This window comes from Ascaphus truei, chromosome 1 (assembly GCF_040206685.1).
Source record: "Ascaphus truei isolate aAscTru1 chromosome 1, aAscTru1.hap1, whole genome shotgun sequence".
NCBI lineage: Eukaryota > Metazoa > Chordata > Amphibia > Anura > Ascaphidae > Ascaphus > Ascaphus truei.
The window spans coordinates 365,192,000-365,215,357 of record NC_134483.1 but is presented as its reverse complement, the minus strand read 5'-3'; the positions used below and the strand labels follow the sequence as shown (position 1 = coordinate 365,215,357).

The 23,358-nt window shown below is 45.0% G+C and overlaps 1 protein-coding gene across 1 annotated transcript in view; it reads left to right on the top strand.

Moving 5' to 3' along the window:
* Positions 1–23,358, top strand: part of LOC142499260 (microtubule-associated tumor suppressor 1 homolog) — a 99,387-nt gene that overhangs the window by 62,893 nt on the left and 13,136 nt on the right. The window contains exon 4 of the mRNA XM_075608400.1: positions 7,185–7,361. Coding sequence (XP_075464515.1) covers positions 7,185–7,361 — 177 coding nt within the window. The remainder of the gene's footprint in view (positions 1–7,184; positions 7,362–23,358) is intronic.

Sequence of the window (23,358 nt, the reverse complement as noted above, 5' to 3'; positions counted from 1 at the left end):
TTGCTCTAACTTCACCACCACTACATTATGCTTATTATTACACTTATCCATCATCAATTCAGCACGCCACGGGTTCTATTGCTATAAAAGTGATAGACGATCAGTGAAAAGAGGTAGTAATGAGAGAGTGAGACTGAGACAAGTGAACCTGTTTCTGCAGTCCGTGAGAGTGAGACTGAGACAAGTGAACCTGTTTCTGCAGTCCGTGAGAGTGAGACTGAGACAAGTGAACCTGTTTCTGCAGTCCGTGAGAGTGAGACTGAGACAAGTGAACCTGTTAATGCAGTCAGTGATGAGTATTGATTTGCATGGTGAGCTGAGTGACTTAATGTCCATGGTGACATACAGCAGATGCAGCTTTCATTCCCACCGCTGTGTGCAGTCCACTACACTCACTGACTTGACACTTAACAAATAACACTGTCACTCAGTGCCATAGTCTGCAGTGGCTTGTCTACAACGCCACTGCCAGTCCGTCATTACATTGCCAAAGACTATAAACGATATCCTATTTTATTTTGACCATCTAGTGGGGGACCAGAAAGCAAGCACCCAAGCTGTGGTCCTATGCCAAACAGAAGCACAACATACTGTAACATCTATGCTCACTTGGAATTATCACCTGACTGGCACCATATGAATATACTAATACTATGAGTCGTACTAACAAAAATGAGTGTCCTTGTCTTTTGGGCCCCCGCACCCATGTTACTGAGAGATGAAACAGTAACTGGTTTAGGAGTCGGATATACATTTATTAATATAAAACAAGCCAATCACTGTGCCAATACCATGCTGCCTAAGCCACCACTGGTTACATTTACTTGTTATACATGCTAGTGTTATACTAGGCTTGCTACTAGCTAGCCTAAGGTTTTATTTCACATTTTTTCTAAGGAACTTGGTACTAGAGCACGTGTAGGAACTTAGGGAGGACACCCATCCCAGACCTACAATCGGGACTCACTGAAATAAATCCTATAGGGAAACGAGAAAGATCTACAAAGGGTGGGAAGCACGAAAGGGATCAGGAAAGCTAGCTGCCAATGTATTGGGCTGTTTGCAATGTTTTTGTTTAAGAAGGGAGGTTTTTAATTCCTTTCTGAATAGAAGTAAAGCTTATGGATTCCTTAAAGCAGCAGAGAGCTTATTCCACAATCTTGGGGCGGTTCTTGAAAAAACTCTCTAGCTTTATTGACCTTAAACCAAGGCTCAACCAGTTGAGGGGCGATGGCAGATCTAAGGGCCCGATTTAGAGGCGTTACTGATTAGGTAGTTTTGAAGGTAGGTGGAGGAGGCTAGTCCTTGTGTGACCTTAAAGCAGTGTTTCCCAACTTCAGTCCTCCGGGAACCCCAACAGGTCAGGTCTTAAGGATATCCCTGCTCTAGCACAGGTGGCTCAGTCAAAATGACTGAGCCGCTGATTGACACACCTTTGCTGGAGCAGGGATATCCTTAAGACTTGACCTGTTGGGGTTCCCTGAGGACTGGAGTTTAGAAACACTGCCTTAAAGGTAAGGGTCAAGATCTAAAAATTAACCATTTGGTCCACCTGGAGCCAGTGTAGGTCTTTTAATACTGGCGAGTTGATCACCTTGCCTGCAGAAGACAAAAGTGGTGATTTGCACCAAATGCAGTGCTTTGATATTATGTTTTTGTAGACCTATCAGCAGAGCATTTGCAAAATCCACTCTTAAAGACCAAGGCCTGTGCTACTACAGTACTGTATTTGTATATTGGTTTTTGAGAGAAATGCTTCGTTTGACCCTGCTGCTATATACTATAGCCCTGCCTGCCTGGCACTGACAGAGGGGCAGCAGGGCACAGTTCTCATTTCCACCCACTACCCCTCCTGTACCCACCCCTTTTGAGTTGCCTCCAGCAACTCGTGTGTGTGTTTGTGTGTGTATGTGTGTGTGTTTCAAGGCGAGTGGACAGGCACAGGACACGCACCCATCAGTCCATTAAATACTACAAGTTTTATTAAGTAAATGTTGGAAATGTTCAATCCGTTAAATGGCTATAGCTACACAGCCAGCAGCCCTAAAAGCAACTCTGTTAGACTGGTGCAGTGTTATGTAGTAGAGTGAACACTAATTGGATATTAATTTTGTTAACTAGTTGTGGGGTCACTGAACTGGACACACTGAATGGTGGTATGCCATGTGATGTTAATTAACGGGCCAACTAGTATGAATAGTAAACTGCGGTATAATAATATTCCCCTAAAGAATGCTAGGAGACGGGCACCCTTGCGGTAGTACGGAGACAGGCAGTAGTTTGTCACCCCCTGTGTTCGGCGGACGCCAGAACCAAAGGGCAGGCGCGAGACCTGAAAGCGGTAGCTTCATTGTTTGAGGCTCTAGCACCAGATGAGAACAGAGGCAAAGACGCATGACGTAACTTCCAGGATTCAGTGCAGGACGCTGACACCAGAGGAATTGCCGCACGGACCTCAGCTGGGACCACTGGAGTGATTCCAACACTCCACAAATCCTTTGTGCCCGTGCTACCCCACGCCCTCCGGTGTTTTCTCACGTTTGAGTGAGTGTTATTACTTCTTTTTACTATTGAAATACATTATTCTTAGACAAGCACAGCTTGTCTTTTTTTTTTTTCGTTTCTGTGGTATGTAAGGACATAGAAATATGTGGGTGTATAGCACTCCAAAAAGATGCAAATGAATGCAAAAAACGGCGCTACTTGCGCAATACCGGAGCTCCTGGTTCAGAGATGGCTATCTGCAACAATCCAGGGATACAGCAACAAGAGAGATGATCCAAGGCTCTACGGATTTGTAGAAAAAGAATTTCACTAATATGGAGGGATATATAGATGGGTTATTATGTTGTTCATTTCCAGTCACTTGACAAAGGCCTAAGTGAGGCCAAAACATTAAAAAAAAAGTGTATCTTGAATAAATTATTTTTCTACAAATCCGTGGAGCCTTGGATCATCTCTCTTGTTGCTATATAAGTCAGGACAACAGGATATTTTTCTGTCTGCCAGATGATCTTTTCTCTGTCGGGTAAATTTGTGTCGGGGGGGGGGAGGGGGGGGTTTGAACCCCTTAGAATTATCATATATTTCAAGCCTGAAATGTTATTAGATCTTATTTAAAGTCCTGATTAATAAAGATAACCTGATAAAACAAATGATACAATAAGATGATACTTTTTCAACATTTATTTTCCACAAATAACTCAACATTCAATATCCATGTGTGAAAAAGTATGTGAACTTTTAGATGCAGTACCCCTTAAGTATTTCCTTTAACTGCTGGTCAGTCTCACATCAGTTTTAAGGAATTTTGACCCAATCGTCCGTACAGAACTGCTTCAACTCAGTGACATTTGATGGCTTCCTTGCGTGGACAGCTCGTTTCAGATCCTGCCACATTTTAATGGGGTTTAGGTCTGCACTTTGACTAGGTCATTCTAAAATAAGTAATTTCTTCTTCTACTGCCATTCTTTTGTTGATCTGCTTGCATTTTTAGGACCCTTCTTGTTGCATGATCCACTTTTGCTTCAGCTCATGGACAGAGAGCCTGACATTCACCTCTAGAATATTCTGATAAAATGCAAAATTCATGGTGGTTTCAATAATGTCAAGCTGTCCAGGTCCTAAAGCAGCCCCAAACCATCACACTCCCACCACCATGCTTGATGGTTGGGATTAAGTTATTCTGTTCGAATGCAGTGTTTGGTTTTCGCCAAATAGAACATTTCTCATTGAGGTAAAAGACTTCTATCTTTGACTCGTTTGTCCAGAGAACATTGTTCCAAAGTCTTGGGGAGCATCTATGTTCAAAGTCTTTGGTGAACTTGGTGTGGGCAGCAATGTTCTTTTTAGAGAGCAGTGGTTTTTTCCTGGCTATCCTTCCATGAACCCCATTCTTGTTCAGTCTTTTTCTGATAGTGTAGTCGGTAACACTCACATTATCCCAGGTGAGAGTTACATGCAGATACTTGGATATTACTTTGGGGTTCTTTGACTTCCTGGATGATTATCAGTTTTGTTCTTGTGGAGATTTTGGTAGGATGACCGTTCCAGTGTAAAGTGACTGTGGTCTTGAACTTTCCCCATTTTTCTGAGTGGATTGGTGGAGCCTCAAATCCTTCTAAATTATTTTGTAACCCTTTTAGAGACTGATTAGCATCAATAATTGCTTTTATGATGTCCTCATTTATTTTGATTGTCGCAACACTAGTAATGGAATGATAGTGGCTGCTGGGTTCACTAGCATGGGTTGCGCACAAGCACACCAGGGGCAGAGAATGAGAGAAAATGTGTATGAGGCGTTGTTCAGTGAGTAAAAGCACGGAGTGGGAGCCTGGTGAAATTCCCGGTGTCCTTTCCTTGTGACCTTGGACAAGTGTCTCCGTCTCTCTCTCCGTCTCTCTGTCTCTCTGTCTCTCTGTGTCTGTCTGTCTGTCTCTGTCTGTCTCTCTGTCTCTGTCTGTCTCTCTCTCTCTCTGTGTCTCTCTCTCTCTCTCTCTCTCTCTCTCTCTCTCTCTCTCTCTCTCTCTCTCTCTCTCTCTCTCTCTCTCTCTCTCTCCTCTCTCTCTCTCTCTCTCTCTCTCTCTCTCTCTCTCTCTCTCTCTCTCTCTCTCTCTCTCTGTGTGTGTGTCTCTCTCTCTCTCTCTCTCTCCTCTCTCTCTCTATTCATCAAAAACATAGTCACTGCTCAAGATGAACTTACAAACTGTCTGTTAAAAAAAAGAAAATCCTAAATGCTGTGTACTGCGCATTATACTTTTATTTTGGAGCGCAAACTTTTTCCTCTGCACCCCCCTGCCGGCAGTTCCCCTCTCTCCGTGGCGCCCCCTACCCCCTCTTACCTTTGCTTCGGCGGTGGCGTCATGTCACATTGCCATGGCGACGCATGTAAGAAGCCGCCGTAGCCAAGGTAAGTGAGGTTTACAAAGGCCTTTTCCGCTCCCCCTGCACTTGATTTAAGTGCCTTCGGGAAGACCGCTGGGCCTCTGTAAACCCCGCGCCCCCCCCGCAGTCGGTCCCCCCAGTTTGCGCACAGCTGCGCTATGTTATTAAAAGCGTAACTTGAAATTAATTGACACAGTATTTCAAACTGTATTACTATACTGCTATATAATTTATATAATACACAAAGACCATTCAAAAGACCTGGGGTCGTCCCTTAAAGTTGGAGGAAAGGAGATTTCACCAGCAACAAAGGAAAAAGTTCTTGACAGTAAAATGTGGAATTCATTACCAATGGAGACTGTGATGACATACAATTGATTTGTTCCAAAAAAGTTGAATCTTTTTAGAAAAGAAAGGAAAGGTATACAGGGATATACCAAATAAGTATACATGGGAAGGATGTTGATCCAGGGAGTAATCTGATTGCCATTATTTGGAGTCAGAAAGGAATATATTTTTCCCCTTATGAGATATCATTGGATGATATGTCACTGGGGTTTTTTGTTTGCCTTCCTCTGGATCAATAAGGAAGTATAGATAAAGGATAAAGTATCTGTTTAAGATTTAGCATAGGTTGAACTTGATGGACGCATGTGTTTTTTTTTTTTTTTTTTCCAACCTAATCTGTCAGGGGTGCGCAAAGTGTTTTTTTGTTTTTTCTGGAAACTCCGGAATCTACGGAATATGGTCACTCATAATGGAGCCCTAAAAATTTTTTTGCCTGGGGCCCCACGCATGTATAGCTACACCACTGGCGCATGGCCTCTGTAACCACGGGGCTCATTGCAGTGGCACAGACTGCACCGCCATAACGTAGGCCTTGATTAGGGTGTCCAATGCTACCACAAATGGGCAGGGTGGCACTTCATATTGGGGAATGTGTGTTTCCTGATGCTGTATTTTATAAACCCATATGCAAGAATTTACAATACAATTAGTGTATGGATGGTCATAGTGACCAGGTCTGATGACTCATATTTATTACCACCTTTTTACTTGTTGCTCTTTAAAGAGGGCACTATTCTTGTCAATAAAGGGAGCACGTACAATTGTGCCTGTGGGCGAAGATGTAGTAGGCATATTTATGGGACCATGATCCAAGCTAAGATTCTTCTAATTAGCTACTTTAGGAAATCATCAATGCTTCCTAATTTGTTGACTATTGTATAAGAAATTGTATAAGAAAACAGTTGTGCATCTGTCTAGTGCCTCTTTGAGACCAACCACCCGGTTATTTGATAAAATATTAACAAAATGAGAGTATATAAACACGTATTTTCTTTTAACTAGGCTCCATTACTTAACATGGTGTAGTACTTTTATTTGTCACAGCGACAGCGATAGAATAGCCATATTATTACACACGGCATTGCAGAGTTTGACGTTTTTTGCATACTGGTTAGGCGAGTCCAAAACCAAATCAAACCACTTTGTTTACCAGGATTCACCAGAACATAGTCACTGATTTGTTTAAAAATGCTCTTTGAAAACTTATACGCCACATAAGTGGTGAATCAGTAAAATCTGAGTTGACGTCTCGAGTTCAAAGACCATGCTGTTACCAAAGGCTATTCTTTAAAGCTGCAGTTCAGTCAATATCCTGCATGTGTGTTTTTTTTTAATAAATCAGTTCTGTAGTAAGAAAAAATACTTTTAGCATTTTCTGTTTTAAAAAAAACAACAACTTTGAAAGACTAATTTTCTTGTATTCTATTTTAACAAGTATTTTCTAAGGCACTGCCCCTTTATGTCCTGTCACAAGCCCTGGCACACCCCTTTGTCAGCCCTGCCCTCCCTCTTGCACATGTTAGTGCAGGAGTGCTCATGAATATTCATGAGCTTCCACTGACTGACAGAGGCAGATGAAAAACATATGCCATATCTAAAGATGTCGCCAAATTTCACAGATCAATACATGGAGAACGAATTGACTGGCAGCTATACAGTTCTTTAGGTAATTAGAGATTGCCCACATTAAACTATTGAATTTAAAAAAACAAAAAAAGACTGAACTGCAGCTTTAATTCTCACATGTACTGTATCTGTTGCTTTCCTGATTGAGATGCTCTAGCAAAGAGATGTAATATTTGTTCATATGGTCTTCTCACATTGACATGTTTCAAATACATTGACTGGTAATTGTTTTGCTAAATGCAATTTGGCTACTTTTACAATATTTGGACTGTAGATAAGTACTGCCACACCAAGAGGTCTAAAACATGTCTTTTATGTTTGGTAGGAGGTGGTCTAAGCTCTCCCAGAGGAAAACAGATTTCTGTAAAAGCCACCATAGTGAATGGGACAAGATCGCTGCCTAGACCAAGAGGACCAGGCAAAGGAGCAGCACTTCAGAGAACGCCTAGTGTGTCTTCATTATGCAGTACGCAGAGCGAGCAAAGCACAGTAAGCACCAAGTGTAAGTAGCAAGCGTGAATTTAAAATATATTTTTTTATTGTGAAATATCCTGGGGCCCTAAATGTATGTTATGCAGAAAGCTACTTTCAAATGTGTTTTTTTTTGCTTAATGCTTAATACTGGAAGGGGTTAGATCTTGCTGGAATTGTGTATTAATTTCAATTGGTATCAGTTGGTTGGAGGTTGGTGGCCCCTCCTCCCAGGGCTTAAACTCGCTCCATCCCATTTTATAAGTACCAGGTTTTTCCATGTACCTGTGCAGGACGGGTCCACTGAGGCCCATCCTCCCCACACTGCAGTGATAAATGAAAATTTTCACAGGTAGTGTTAGGATCTGCATATACTGGTCATGCCATGAAGTGGCTGCAGGATTATAATGCTTTGGCCAACGGGTTTAACTAAATGACCCTTACTCATGAGAATACGAACATTGAAGTATTTAACTATGTACTTTGTCACATTGGATGTAGCATTGGGTATTTTTGTCTTGTTGTATACATTTGGCTACGCTCCATAGCACGCCTTTTGAGATAGATATAGATATATAGATATATATAGGTGTGTGTGTGTGTGTGTGTAGATATGATCATGTGATAGTGACACATATACCTGCACCCAGGTTGTAGCCCACCACAAAAAAAAAACAATTTAAAAATTGCAAAGCCGGCAGAAATCGACAGCTGATGTCCATCAGTGCTGAAAACTGAGGCCATTTTGAATAAATCAGTCAAATGACGTGAAGTCACGTGTGGCAGTTAAGTAGTCCGCCATCTTGGTTGGTGTTGTCTCTGAGAGAAGCCTGGTTCCCGACTGTTAGAAGGCGTCATCGGTTTACCATGGCAAATGTATTGGTGTATAGACATAGCACGGCCCATGCACGCTGGTGTGGAATTGACCAGTGATCATTACTGTGAGCATGACAGCAGTGGGCAACACAGGGGATACCCCGAAGGATGGGGTTGAGTGATAAAAGGATGAGTGGGGTGTAGTAGCCGTATAATGTAGGAACACTCAATAACTAACATAGTTCCAACAGATCAAACTCAAAGAAGTATGACTGACATGGGGACAGTATATGTACACATGGTAGTACCAGGTATGGTTTGGGTCTGGTAGTTGGCTCCCATGGACGTCGTGAGAAACTATGCTTGCTGGTTTACAAAAAGCAACCAAGCTTGAAGTCGTCTTTCAAGCCCATAGGTACCATGGTTTTAAGTTCAGAGTCTTGCCTCAAGTTGTAGAATGAACTTATTTCTATCACCTCCTTGAGCTGGGGTTTGTGCTTGTAGTATAGGCATACAGCGCATGGTCGCCAAAATGTGCCTTGCCACAGGTAGGGATTTCAGGTCCTCATCCGTGCTTTGTAGTGCCTTTCTGATTGTAGATCGATGAATGCCTATTCTTTCCTCTAGCATTAAGCATTTTTGTGGTTTTCCCTATGTAGTATTGCCCACATGGGCATTTTATAAGATAGACTACATATATGATGAGATAATGTTTGATCTTAATTATGTGCCACTATGCGGATGCGAGAAAGTTGGTCCTATTTGCATGAACTGGGCATTAGTGCAACCATGGCACTTGTATGCCCCTGGCTTCCTCGCCTGCCATGTTTTCGAAGGTGCGTATTTGGTGGCTGGGTCTGACTGTTAGGTCACCCAGGTTGCGCCCCTGACGGTAGCAGAACAGAGGAGGTTTTTTGAAAAATCCGCCAAGTTTATCATTTGCCAGTATATGCTAGTTCTTCTGCATACTTCGTTTAATAAAACTGGTGGCCGTGCTATATGTACTGATGACATTGAAACGCTTTTGCTTTTTCATACTTGATATAAGTAAGGTGTCCCTGTCAATCCGTCTTACTTTGGTTAGTGCTTCCTCAATCTCCTTTGCACTGTAACCTCTGTCATGGAAACGGTGTGCTATTTTGTTTAAGGCACTTTGCACGTCGTTAGAGACTGCCCCAGCGCCTAGCCCCAATGATGCATCCCCCCAATGACGCATCCCCACTGGACAGCTGCAGTCGTGTTGGACCGGCTGCTATTACAAGAGTCCTCTTGGAAGGTATCTACTCATCGGCTTTGCTGAGTACCGGGTCACAAATGACTATCTCATACCGGTCCTTCTATGACCAACATCTTAAGCACCTGCCCATGCAGTTGACGGAGGAGATGAAGCTGTGGGGTCTCAGTAATGAGGACTACCCCCTCGACTGTGTGGTAAAAGTACGGCTAGATATACCGCAGCTGAACACCGGCAAGTCTCACACCATGGACATGGAGGCTTTGATATGCCCTGAGCCCCGTGAGCATCCAAGCTCCCCAATTATCTTGGCGACCAACGCCGATGTGGTGTGGGCGGTGATCCGAACTTATCTACAGGAGGCCTGCGAACTAACACTGTCTTCTCTACAAATCCATCCGGTACTGAAGGAAGAGTGCTGCCGGGTCTCTGTCCAGGAAGGATATGGTGATCTATTTAATCACACCATGGGGTTAACAGAGATTCCACCAGGGGGAGTAAAGTGCATGCACACAGTGTACTGCTACCTGAGTCGTGATGAGGCTGACCATTACTTCTCTCTAGAAAGCATGCCCAAGGAAGACGTGCCAGAGGTAAGAGTGTGGAAGTCCTTAATTCCAGTGAAGATTAAAGTGTTCATCCAGAACATCTCCCCTTACATCATACCATTTAACCAAGGTCAAAGACTGGGAAGAATATACCCAGTTACTCCCATCGAGAGGATGGCTCAAGTGAAAGCCGCCACCGTGCAAGATCAGCCGGTCGGGCAGCCGTTTGACTTCGGGGAATCGACCCTGTCGGTCGAATGGTAGGAACGGCTAAGCTCCAACTTGGAGGAACGCCAGGAAGTGTTCCTGATCAGCGAGATGGATGTGGGCTGCAGCCAAAAGTTGAGCACACGATACGGTTGAATGACACCACGAAATTCCGAGAAACGTTCTTGACGCATCGCTACCTGAGATGTGGAAGACATGAGGGACATCCTACAACAAATGGAGATGCGGCAATCGTGATGGAATCCCGTAGCCCCTACACATCCCCGATCGTGGTAGTACGCATCAAGAACGGGTCGGTGCGCTTGTGTTTAGACTATCGGACCCTGAACTACCGTACCAGACCAGTACACTTTGCTGCGGAGCGAAGAGATTCTCAACATGCTGTCGGGAAAGCCAGTGGTTCAGCGTGCTGGACCTGAGGTCTGGGTACTACCAGGTAATTATGAGCACCAAAGATCAAGAGAAGACGGCATTTGTCTGTCCCCTTGGGTTATCTCGATTTACTTGCATAACCCAAGGCATTTGTGTTGCCCCGGCAACTTTCTAACTGTTAATGCAGAAAACCATTAGAGATATGAATCCTCGGGAATGCCTAGTCTACTGGACAATATCGTCTTCGAGGAACGTCTGCTGAGTGCTAGATCATCAGTGTCATACGTGGGACACTGTGTCCACAGACCCCGCTAAGGTCAACGCTGTGGTGAACTGGCCGAGACCAGAAAACGTAATGGAGTTACGCTCCTTTCTGGGGTTCTGCGGATACTACCGTTTTTTAGTGGAAGGATACTCTAGCAAGGCTAAAGTCCAGGAGAAGGGCTGCCTCTTGCATGATGTGTGTACTCAGGAAGACCAGCTAGCCTATCACAATCATGCAGAGGGACTCTGCTGCCTGGTGCCCGCCTCTTCGGTGACGTCTGACGCCATCACGCCACGTCGCGCTGGTGCTCTAACGTCACCACGTGGGCATCGACATCCTGGAGACTGGCTGTCACAATCATGGAAGGGTGAGTACTCACTAGGTATATATAGTGGCATGCCTCACTATGTTCTGTAGCCCTCTTCTTGATAAAGGCAGCTGTATACTGCCGAAACGTTGGATCTCTTTGTGGCACATTAAATTCTTAGCATAAGACAGTGTGCCTGCTTCCCTTCTATTCACTGATTTACCCTGGGATGTCTGGACCTCCCTGGACCCAGTGCACTGGCAGATAAGTACCCCCCCTCCAGCACCATATTATTGAGTGCATGAACCCATCTCTATTACTGGTTGTGAAGAAAACTCGGAATCCGTGATGGAAACCACAGAGAATCCTATTGATGGACCCTCTTCTAGAGATCATGGGGCACCTCCCAAAGGAGTAATGGGCCCAGGCCGCATGCACCTGTTTCAGTGGCTCCAACGAGCCATACTCTGGACCCCAGGAGACTGGACTTTGTGCCAGAAAGAGTCTTGAAGTAGCAGAGTCTGTGGTACCCCCTATGACCGAGCCAGACCCTCAAGTTCACAATTGCTACTCCCCAGAGGGAGTCGCAGAAGAAGAGTTTCACAGGAGCCAGCGAATGAGAGACCCTCCCACTAGAGTGGCTTACGATCAGTCGGGGCACGCCACTGAGTCTCAGCAGCTGGCACGGAGCAAACTTGCCTCTATTATCACCACGTTAACGGAGTTATTCAGTCTCATTTAAAGTTATGCATGTTAAGTTGTATTATACAAACTGCATTTTTATTGTGTAACTTGTATGTGTGCGTGTGTTGTCCCAAGCGGGGTCATTGGGTTTTTCACCAGGGGGAGGATGTAGCCAGGTTCCCCCTTGGTCCCAGTGTACCCCCTTACCTCCGCTACTGCTGGGGGAGAGTGTGGCATAACAGGGAGGGGCAGGGAGGTTGCTGCCGGGCGAGCAGGTCACCAGAGGTCCACGGCAGCTCCCTTCGTAGCGCCCCACCATCTTCCTAGTTGCCGCGCATGCACAGTGGCACCTGAGAGTTGTGTTGGCCATTACAGGATGCACGTGCAGTAGCAGGAGAAGTGGCAGCCATGTTCTATTAGGATCCGCATTGGAACTACAATTCCCAGCAGCCTCAGGGGCTGCACAACACATGGGCCAACACAGCCAATAGGGCTGAAGAATTCTCAGAGGCACCAGATGGCTACATTTGGCGCGCTTGCAGGATCACGCCAGTTCGGAGCAGGACGCCAAGGAGACAAGTAGTGTCTCGGGTGCCAGTGGCCCTGAGACTCGGCCAGACCTCCCCTATAGGCTCCAGCTAGGCCCTCGATTCCTGTTAGGTTGTGACTGCTGCAGGGAAGGCCCATATATAGGGACCCTTTCCCCGTAGCAGTTATAGTGAGAGACTGCACTGTGCTGACAGACGCCATGTGGTGATTGCAGCCTGCGACTAGACCAGGCCTATCCATTGTCACAAACTCTTAACAGGGATACCATCCAGCGGGAGGTCACTCCAGAGGCGAACGCCTGAGGATACACGCGTAGCGTGGGACAATTTGCGGCTCGGCAAACCTTCAGCTAAGACAACCTGGTCTGGACAAAGGCCAGGAAGGTATCGTCACGAAGTGCACCAATGGCCATACATACTGTAGGCAGCGCGGTCACACACTTGGTGTTGTGTGTGTGTGTGTGTGTGTGTGTGTGTGTGTGTGTGTGTGTGTGTGTGTGGTCCGGAAATAATTGGACACTGATACAAGTTTTGTTATTTTGGCTGTGTACCAAAATAAATTCAAGTTACCGTTAAATAACGAGTATAGGCTTAAAGTGCAGTCCATCAGCTTTAATTTGAGGTTATTCACATCCAAATTGGAGGAAGGGGTTAGGAATTACATCTCTTTAATATGTAGCCCCCTCTTTTTCATGGGACCAAAAGTAATTGGACAATTGCCTCCAAAGCTGTTTCATGGACAGGTGTGGGCTATTCCTTCGTTATTTCATCATCAATTAAGCAGGTAAAAGGTCTGGAGTTGATTCCAGGTGTGGCATTCGCATTTGGAAGCTGTTGCTGTGAACCCACAACATGCGGTCAAAGGAGCTGTCAATGCAAGTGAAACAGGGCATCCTGCAAAAAAGAAATGAAAATCCATCAGGGAGATAGCAGTAACATTAGGAGTGGCCAAATCAACAGTTTGGTACATTCTGGGGGAAAAAAGAATGCACTGGTGAGCTCTACAACACAAAAAGGCCTGGACGTCCACGGAAGACAAAGACAACAGTGGTGGATGATCGTAGGATCCTTTCCATGGTAAAGAAAAACCCCTTCACAACATCCAGCCAAGTGAAGAACACTCTCCAGGAGGTAGGCATATCATTATCCAAGTCTACCATAAAGAGAAGACTTCACGAGAGCAAACACAGAGGGTTCACAACAAGGTTCAAACCATTCATAAGCCTCAAGAATAGAAAGGCCAGATTAGACTTTGCCAAACAATATCTAAAAAAGCCAGCCCAGTTCTGGAACAGCATTCTTTGGACAGATGAAACTAAGATCAACCTGTACCAGAATGATGGGAAGAAAAAAGTATGGAGAAGGCTTGGAACGACTCATGATCCAAAGCATACCACATCATCTGTAAAACACGGTGGAGGCAGTGTGATGGCATGGGCTTGCATGGCTTACAACGGCACTGGGTCATTAGTGTTTATTGATGATAAGACAGAAGCAGCTGAATGAATGCTGAAGTGTATAGGGATATATTGTTTGCTCAGATTCAGCCAAATTCAGCGAAGTTGATTGGATGGTGCTTCACTTTACAGATGGACAATGATCCAGAACATACTGCGAAAGCAACCCAGGAGATTTTTAAGGCAAAGTGGAATATTCTGCAATGGCCGAGTCAATCACCTGATCTGAACCCGATCGAGCATGCATTTCACTTTCTGAAGACAAAACGTAAGGCAGAAAGACCCACGAACAAACATCAACTGAAGACAGCTGCAGTAAAGGCCTGGCAAAACATCACAAAGGAGGAAACTCAGCGTGTGGTGGTGTCCATGCGTTCCAGAATTCAAGCATTCATTGCCTGCAAAGGATTCTCGACAAAGTATTAAAAATGAACATTTTATTTATGATTGTGTTAATTTGTCCAATTATATTTGAGCCCCTGAAATAAGGGGACTGTGTATGAAAATGGTTGCAATTCCTAAACATTTCATACGATATTTTTGTTCAACCCCTTGAAGTAAAGCTGAAAGTCTGCACTTCTATTGCATCTCAGTTGTTTCATTTCAAATCCATTGTGTCCATTGTGTCAATTGTGTCAGTGTTCAATTATTTCCGGACCTAACTGTATATGTATGTATGTATGGATGGATGTTGTATTACATTATCTGTATTAGAAATACGTGTCCAGTAAATAATGTTATCATACCCTAGTGTGTAATTACTGGTTATATTGTCTTGGGAGAGGCTATCCCACTGTGTGAGGATTCTTCTCAGGTGGAGGCATACACGTTGCATACACCCCAGACTCCCTGCAGCGGAGGATCAGGCCTCAAGTAAGCCTATCGGGTAACGCACAGCACGTAGTCACTCTAAACGCGGGGTAAAGGGGGGTATATGTATATCTACATGTGTGTATATATGGATATCTATCTATCTCAAAAGGAGTGCTATGGAGCGTAGTCAAATGTATACAACAAAAGAGACAAATACCCAATGCTACATCCAATGTGACAAAATACATAGTTAAATACGTCAATGCTAGTATTCTCATGAGTAAGGGTCATTTAGTTAAACAATTAGGCTAAAGCGTTATAAGTATATAATATATTCTGGTGTTAGATGCTTAATACTTAATACACGGTTGTCCATCCATCTCCAAACTCCATTCCACATCAGAGATTTTTTCAAGAAACTAGACAGAAAACTAGGATTAACATATAGGGTGAGCAACTAATGTGGAAGGTAATTTAGGTGCTGATTTTCATTTGGTTTGATCTAGTCTTTTCTAGTGATTAAAATATATACAGTATGTAGAAGTATGAAAGATTTTGCTTCCCAAAGATGATTGCATGTGGTTGTGGTTAATTTATCAGCTAGAGGTGTGCATGCTGTCATTTACGTTGATGAGCACCTGACTCTGCAAACGGGACTGTTCCCATAATTGGTACTTAAGCAAATTGTTTCCTAACTAAGCTTTTTCCTTCTGCTCTTTTTTCCCCCTCCTTCTACTGCTCTGACCTTGCTTATTTATCATGTATTTTGAATAATTGGATTTGATGCAAGGACGAGGGTGAACAAGTAGCTGCCCTGTCTGCCCCCTTAGTTGCTTTGCAAAACTGACATTAAATGTTGTATCCATCTATCCATAAGTCACGGTCTGCTTACGCTGCAGCAGTGAAAGATGAAGCCTTGAGCAAGTTGTAAATGTGCTCATTGTTTTATTTTTCCCATTCTAATTATACACAAGCATCTTCTATATTGCACATGCTGTACGCAGCATGCCCTTTGCAACAAAGAGAGATTCATCTTGACCATGTGGGCAAAATGAAACTGCCTACCCGATGACTTCTCTCCTAGTTAGATTTTCAGGCTGCATTAATCTGTCCTGCCTCGAAGCCTCTGATTACTTTCCACTCTAATTCATCGAGAGCCGGCAGGAGGAGCACAGGGAGGTGAACATGGCTGAAGCCTTTTCAGCTTTCATCTCGTCGTGATCCTTTCTTATAAATGACAGTGCCAGGCGGACATCGCAGTTGCACAGAGACTGCTTTTCCTTCGCTTCCGTTCATCAATTCGACACTAATCTCGCAGGCTGATTCAGGAAAGCACTATGATGCTACCTTGCTGACACTGCTAATTGTTGGATTCTGCAGCTTTCGCATATTTCCTTTGTTGGCCTCGGTTTCTGGGAAAAGAAGTAGGTCATCTAGATTTTTTTTTTTATATATATTTTTTTTTCTTTTGGCTGAAAAAAAAACATAGGGTGTTTTTTATTCTAGATGTTTTTTCCTTTTTTTTTTTTTTAACCATTTCTCAGCCAATTTGTATTGCAAATGAGCGTATTGTGATCTCATTCAGCAGTGAAAAGGTTAAATCCAAATTGCTATACAATATTAGTAAGTAAATCTGTACAGTCACTTACTGCATGTCATCCACTACATGGTTAAGAATATTAAGTAGTCACTCCCATTTATTATTGCAGGGGGGGGGGGGGGGTGAGGTAGAATTGTGTGTGTGTGTGTGTATGAATATATTGTATATAATGCATGTGTGGTTGTATATGTACATGCTGGAACGGAGAAGTTTGAAAGGAATTAAACGCCATTTATTTTTGTCTTGTATCAATATAATGAAATAGAAGATCTATATTAATTGGTACAAGCGTAGTGTTAATGTGTGTGTTTCACACAAGGCTGTAAGTTTATTCAGAGCTATATGTAGATTACGTACAAGAAGGAAGATAAAACCACAAGGAACTGGTATCCCTGTATTGAGGTTTCCCATTTCAGAGCTGTTGTTTTTACAGTATATGGGTAATACCACCTAATGCACAAACCTTTGTAACTAACTTAATGTCGTTGGCTTCTTCAAATATGCAGTCCTGCATATCAACAGACGTGGTTTGAAATGCACTGAAAGTGGCTATACAACATTTTTACTATTAGTATTTGTTTCATAATTATTAGCTGTGCCAATTAGGGCGCAAACTCATAACTGTGAACGGCTGAATAACCTACAACATTTGTATTAATCATTGCGGAGATTTTAATGTTTTTTTTTTGTACTTGTTTCAGTAAAATTTTATTTTGCCGAATCAACCAAGTGGGGAGGGAGATAAAATGCAATATATATTTATCTCCCGAAATACTGAGCTTTTCCTTTTATTGCACCTGTGTTTCTGATCCCTTTTGTGACATCAATATTGCGTACTGTATGTCCAAGCTGCGCTCCTACGGGCGAATAGGAAGCCACAATGTTGACAGTGACCTCTTGCATGTCACTACAAATTATTCATTTTGGACCGAAGAGACAACTACACCTTTAAACACTTAATCAACTTTGACACTCAAATCAAAACCTGTCCCATTACTTAGAGCAGGGGTGCACAAACCCCCCGCTCGACCATGGCGTCACTGTTTAAAATTAAAAAGCTCTACAGAATTACAATTGAGTATATATTTTCGAAGACTTGGCTTTAAAACTAGACTGGTTTATCTATAATGACATAGTTATTGTATGCTTGATTTCAGTTTCAAAATGATACTGATCCTAACCAAATGAAAAGTTTTAAGCATTTCAATAGGCAAATATTTCAATTCGTTCATTTATTCTTCATGCCTGCCTTCTCCCCAGGCATATGCAAGTGACTAAATAGGAAGCTAAATTGGATTTCAGAGCAACCGAGTGTGGAGTTTGTCTATAAAACGAATGTATTCAGTTAAAATGTCTTCTGTGTAATGATCACGACACAGATATAGATTGTCTGTCTGTCTGTCTGTCTGTCTGTATGTCAAGATGAGCAACTAGGTGTTTTTGTTAACACCTAGTTCTTCTAACTGCTCACCCACCCAGTGCCCTTGCACACGGCGCAGAATGAATACTTGCGCTGAGCATGGACGTCACAATTCGACATGGCCCACAGCCACTCTGCCTCCCCATGATGTCATGGAGGGAGCAGGTAGAGTCCTGCAGGTCTCGCGTGCGCCTCCCACCAGCTCCTTACCTCTTCTTGGCTGTCCCCGGTAACCCTCCGCGCTCCCAGGCTCGTCTTGTGACACGTCAGCCAGCAGGGGCTACAACAGGTTTGTAATCCTGTACGGTGACGCGTCACGTGGTGCATCAGGGAACCAATCACAGACTGGATCCCATCAATCAATGTTATGCCAGCTAGTGCTAGCTAATGCGAGCACAGAAACGGGTGAGTGCTTGGCTTGCGTGGATTCCTGGTACCAGTCAGGCTGCCCCCTCCCCCCCCATAGGATAGTATAGGGGCTGCTCTCCCCCCGTGGGATAGTATAGGGGCTGCTCTCCCCCAGTGGGATAGTATAGACTGGCTGCTCTCCCCCTGTGGCATAGTATAGGGTCTGCTCTCCTTGCTCTTGGCTGGAGATGGCTGTTTGCACACAGATGTGAGCTGCACCGGCTGCTTTGTGTCTGGTTGCTATTCTTGGTTCTCAGAGGTAAACAGCCATGACTAGGGGAATAGGAGCTGCCAGGGTAACCGCCTCGCTGCCAGCATCGGGTGTCATGTTAGGATCATGTTGTGATCACTTTGTATTAAATACTGTAACCCCCCCTGGAATCCTAGACCAGCGCTCTGTGTGATCGGTGCGTCCTGTATCAGGGAGCGCAGCTCCGCTTTCCCCCGCCACACTAGAAGCCTCTGCCGATATCAGCAGGTGTCTGATGAACACTGCTGGTAACGGGGGGAGGCAGAGGGAGCAGAGCGGTCTGGAAGCGCAGTAAACCCTGTGTCTCCCAGCAGTGATGGCCACGACCCCCGCGCCAAAAAAAGCTCCCTTCAGACCACAGATCGTGGTGAAGTGCCGTGCACGCGCCACCAGGACGCAAGGCGGGAGCGCCCGGCGCGTGCAGCGGGGCCTTAGCCTAAGGCTGCATCCTAAGGACTGCAGCCATGCAGAGGCGTGTCGGGGGGGGGGGGGGGGGGGGCTGTGACGTCACGTAGCTGGTTCGCCCTCATTGGGGGAAAATCTATCTTTTGAAAAAGACCTACGCTTCCGCACGCTTGCGGAAGCGTGCACGAGCCCCTGCTAAAGCCGCTCTCATTGCGGCTTCAGGGGCTCACTGAGAAGCGTCAGCGCGCCTCAGCATGGGTCAGCGCCTAAGCGCTGACCCTGGACGCAGCCTTACTCCTTACTCCAGACCCCAGCCTTTGCCGCCCATTCTCTGCTTTACCTCCCGATTCCTCCTTCCTCACTGACCGGTGCTGCACTAATCCACCTTAGTCAGTGCTCCAGCTGATCAGTGTCTGAACCTGATGTCAAGGTAGTGAAGCAGGATTGTGCGCTGTGAAAGGCTGCAGCACTGACAGACAGGTCAAAGCAGGCACCAGGGGGATTTGTGCACACCTAACACCCCTCCCCCCCGCCCCTCCCCCCCCCCTACGTCCTGGACAGCTCCCCTTGCTTGCCCCCTCTTTTTCTGCCTCTGTATCTGTATTAATCCATTACTCACCCGTACACCAACCCCCTCCCCCTGTGTTTTTCAGAGAAGTTTTAGACAAAGATGCTATAGTCAAAGGTGAAATGGGTGACATTTTATACTAATTGGAGGACAAATTGCGAGGCCTCTGTAAGTTATCCTACCATGTCTCTGAGGTAAGATGGGGGGGGGGGGGGGCGCGAGTAGAGGGGACAGCAGGCAGGGGAAAGATTTCACACACCCCTGATCTAGAGTAATTCAACACAGTTTTATTTTAAACATTAAGGTGAAGAATAAAAAAATAGAAACGTGTTGGCCCCATCCTCTCTCTTCTCTCCCCTCTCAACCTCTCACCCCCCACCCAGGGGAAAAAAGGACAATCTTGCTGCTTTTTCATACCACTTTCCGACACCAGTACCTCATAGAGCGCGTGCTTGCTGCAGAAGAGGCCCGCTGCAAAGGGGCAAGCAATGTAGAAACTAGTACTACAAAATACATGGCACAAGCTTCTTCACCGGAAAGAGATTATTTATTACGTAAAAACACAGAAAAACATGACTTGGAATAAACATTTTTTTTTTTTTAAATACCAGATCGTTTTTTTTTTTTTTTTGTTAAATCCCTGCCATGTTTTCCTATGTTTTTACATAATAAATTATCGTGCTACTAATGAAGCTTGTGTCATGTTTTTGGGAGTACTGTTCTCTCAGAAACTTAAGCATGTATAGAATATCACCATTATGTTTGCTTTAGCCTCCCTTACACTAACCCAATGGTGCGCAAAGTGGGAGGGCACAGGATTTTTTTTTGGGGGGGGGGGGGGGGGCGCGGGCGGTCGCACTCTCCCCCATGGCATTTAAATTAAATGCCGGGGTAATGCGTGAGGGCCTCTGCAACCTGAACTTACCGTGATTCAAATGACGCAGCGGTGTCATGCGGAGTGACGTCACATACACGTCTCCATGACGACGGGGTCGCGTGACGTCATCGTGACCCCGCGGCGTCATATGACGCCGTCGAGTAAGGTAAGGGGGGCCCGAGAGCAAGAGGGAGCTGGCATGGGGGCGCAGCGCCAAACGTTTGCGCTCCCCTGCACTAACCTATACTTTAACATGGATCTGGCAGCACGCCACAACACGAGCACAAACTATCAAAGATGAATGTATTGAAACATATATTAGGAATGGCTTTCAGGAGGATTACCATGTGGCTTTAATTCTGAGTAGAGAAAGTGAGACAGGCAGTCTCGCACAAGTGCTACACAACCTATTGTAACATGAATGGATACAATCCAAATCCATATAGCAGCAATGAGATATAAACAGGAGCTGAATCGTGATAGACAAAGTGCTTTAGTGAGTGTCATAAATTTAAGACATGATGCTCAGTCATACTGAGCCACTAATTGAGCCAGCTGTGCTGAAGTAGGGATATCCTGAAAACCTGGCCTGTTTGCTGCCCTCGAGGACTGGAGTTGTGCAGGCCGGTCCTAGATCCTGATTTATACATGAACCCACCCCACTTCACTCATACCTATGGCTACAATATACATAGTCCCCTCTGTGTGATTAATAAAGCACGGAAACAGCATACAGAAAGTCATTACTCGCTGCACTAGTAACCCGATCCAGTCCCAGGAAGGAGCGTGCATCTCCGTTGAGGTATACGAAGCAAGTTTGAAGTCCCGAGCAGCCCAGCAGCCAAGGAAAGGAAAGCACAGCGGAATATAAACGGGAACCAAAGTTTGTATGCCGATAAAGGTAGGATTTAGTCTTGACAGGAACACATCAGTAGCACGGGCATTAAACAGGGATAATCCTGTTGTGCGTTTCGCGCTATTCAAGCACTTTATCAGAGTGATTATCCTTGAGACAAAGTGCCTAAAAGTGCACCTGAGGGATGAGCCCCCCCCCCCTGACCGCGGAGACCCAGACCAATGAAAACCACCTAGGAGATAAACCCAGGGGATTGCAATGTACGGGGAAGCCGCAAGCAGAGGAGTGGATGAAAACAGACCCAGGTACATCAAAGATAGAAAAACGATGAAAAACATAAAAATACAAAATATTAACCATATAAGATTATCATACAATCAATGAAAAAAATAATATCTAAAAAACAAAAACCTATATGAAAATCCCCAATGTTACTAAATAGAGACAGACTGCGAAGATATATATAAAATCCTACCTTTTTTTATCGGCATAGAAACTCTGGTTCCCGATTTTGTTCTGCTTTCCTTTCCTTAGCTGCTGGGTTGTTTGGGACTTCAAACTGGCTTTAATTCTGCCCTGCTGCTGCAGGCTGGTTAATAAACGGATCAGTGTTCAACAAACGGCCCCATGTGATACCTAGAAAAATCAATTAAATTCACCATCTAACGCTCCTTCTCCATTCTGTCCTTAGCCCTACACATACTAAGGTATGTAAAGTCGGGGGAAAGTCCGTTTATAAAAATAAAAAAAACAATTCAATAAACTTGTAAATTAATTTTCTCAGTGCGGCAGAGAAGGACGATAGCGGGAGGCAGCGAAAGAAGAGGTCGAGGGAGGACCGTGGGATCAGGGCAGCACCAGACTCGAGAGTTAGACGGACGGAGCAGGGCAGCAGACGAGGTCAACAGCCGGTGAGCAGCATGCTGTAACGGCAGAGTCAGTGAAGACTTCTGGGTCGGACTGCAGGGGCACGCTCCTCCCGGCCGTCATCCTCCTCTGCCCCCGTCCAACTCCTCTGCTGCCTTGCTCCCTCTGTCGTCTTCTGATGTCATCTGCCCTCTGCTCCGCTCCAATATATGAAAATCTTTTGGTTCTTGGGATGGTCAAATGTACCCTTGCACCCCCCCTTGGTTGTGCCACTGGTCAGGGTTATGATATTTGTAATTTTCTTAACGCAAATCAATAGGAACTGGGTATGGGTAATCGAATCCATGCCCATACACTTTAAAACTTCAGACACATTTCAGGATTTAGATGAATATCACAAATGCATACATTTGTATTTTGCTTTATTTTTTAAGCAGTCCTGATTTGAAATGCAAATGTTTGTTTGCTTTTCTGAAAACAGAATAATTGGTGCCAAAACCACAATTTTTAATAGTGATTTGTTACCATTGTGACAGTAGCCCATTAGCCCAGAGACCCGCATATTAAGAGGTTAGCCCGCTCTCTGGCCCCTATCCGTCGGATATACAGGGTGATCCTGTACATAATCAATCTGCCTCTTTGGCTCGTGTAGCCGGGATGTTGGAGATTAACCCCAGTAATGTGTAGGGAGACTTAATTGTAGGTAAGTGCATTTCCTTGGTTCCTGGGCATGCTAGGCTGGTAATCAGATTCCCCAGTCTACATGCCCAGGAACCTATGTTGGGCTAATTCCACTGGGGGACCAGGGACAATGGAGGGTTTGGATGGGCAGTCTTCCAACAAATGTTTCCCAGATAAAAGAAGCAGAGCCTTTTCTCTACCCAGACAGAGAGACGCCTATTTCGTAGAGAGAGAGAGAGAGACGGTACTGAGAGCAGGGGGAGGTAGGCGCTACTCTCATTGGTCAGTTTGGATTTCCCCCCTCCTGGCCTTGGCATCCCATTCAGACCCTCAGCCCGGATTGGCCCACACAGACGAGCTCTCGCGCTGTGATTGGCTGCTCGCACAGCATCTGCGCTGGAATTGGTCGCCTCCCCAAGCTCCATGTTTTTCCTATGGAGACCTGGAACCTAGAAAAGCAGCAGCTGATTTGAGTTCCAGAGATCTCTTCTGGCTGGCATGCAGATAGACTAAGCTGTGGGCTCTGAGGACTTGCCATTGAGACCCAAAGTCGAGGCTACGTGTACGCCGAGCCGGAGATTTGAACTTGGCTGCCTCCAACTTGCATCCAGTGCTGCCAGAATCCTGCGGGTTTGATAAAGAAGTGGAAGCTTCTCCAGAAAAGCCATTTCTGTGGCGGCGGACTCCTGAGCGGTCGGGATTTTCTCTGTGTTGCGTGTAGTTGTGAGTATAGCTCTGTTTAGACTTTGTGCTGCATCTGTTGGCTCCGGCCGAAATAAAAACCCGTTCATTTTATCTGCCCTGTCTGGCGCTTGATCCCATGA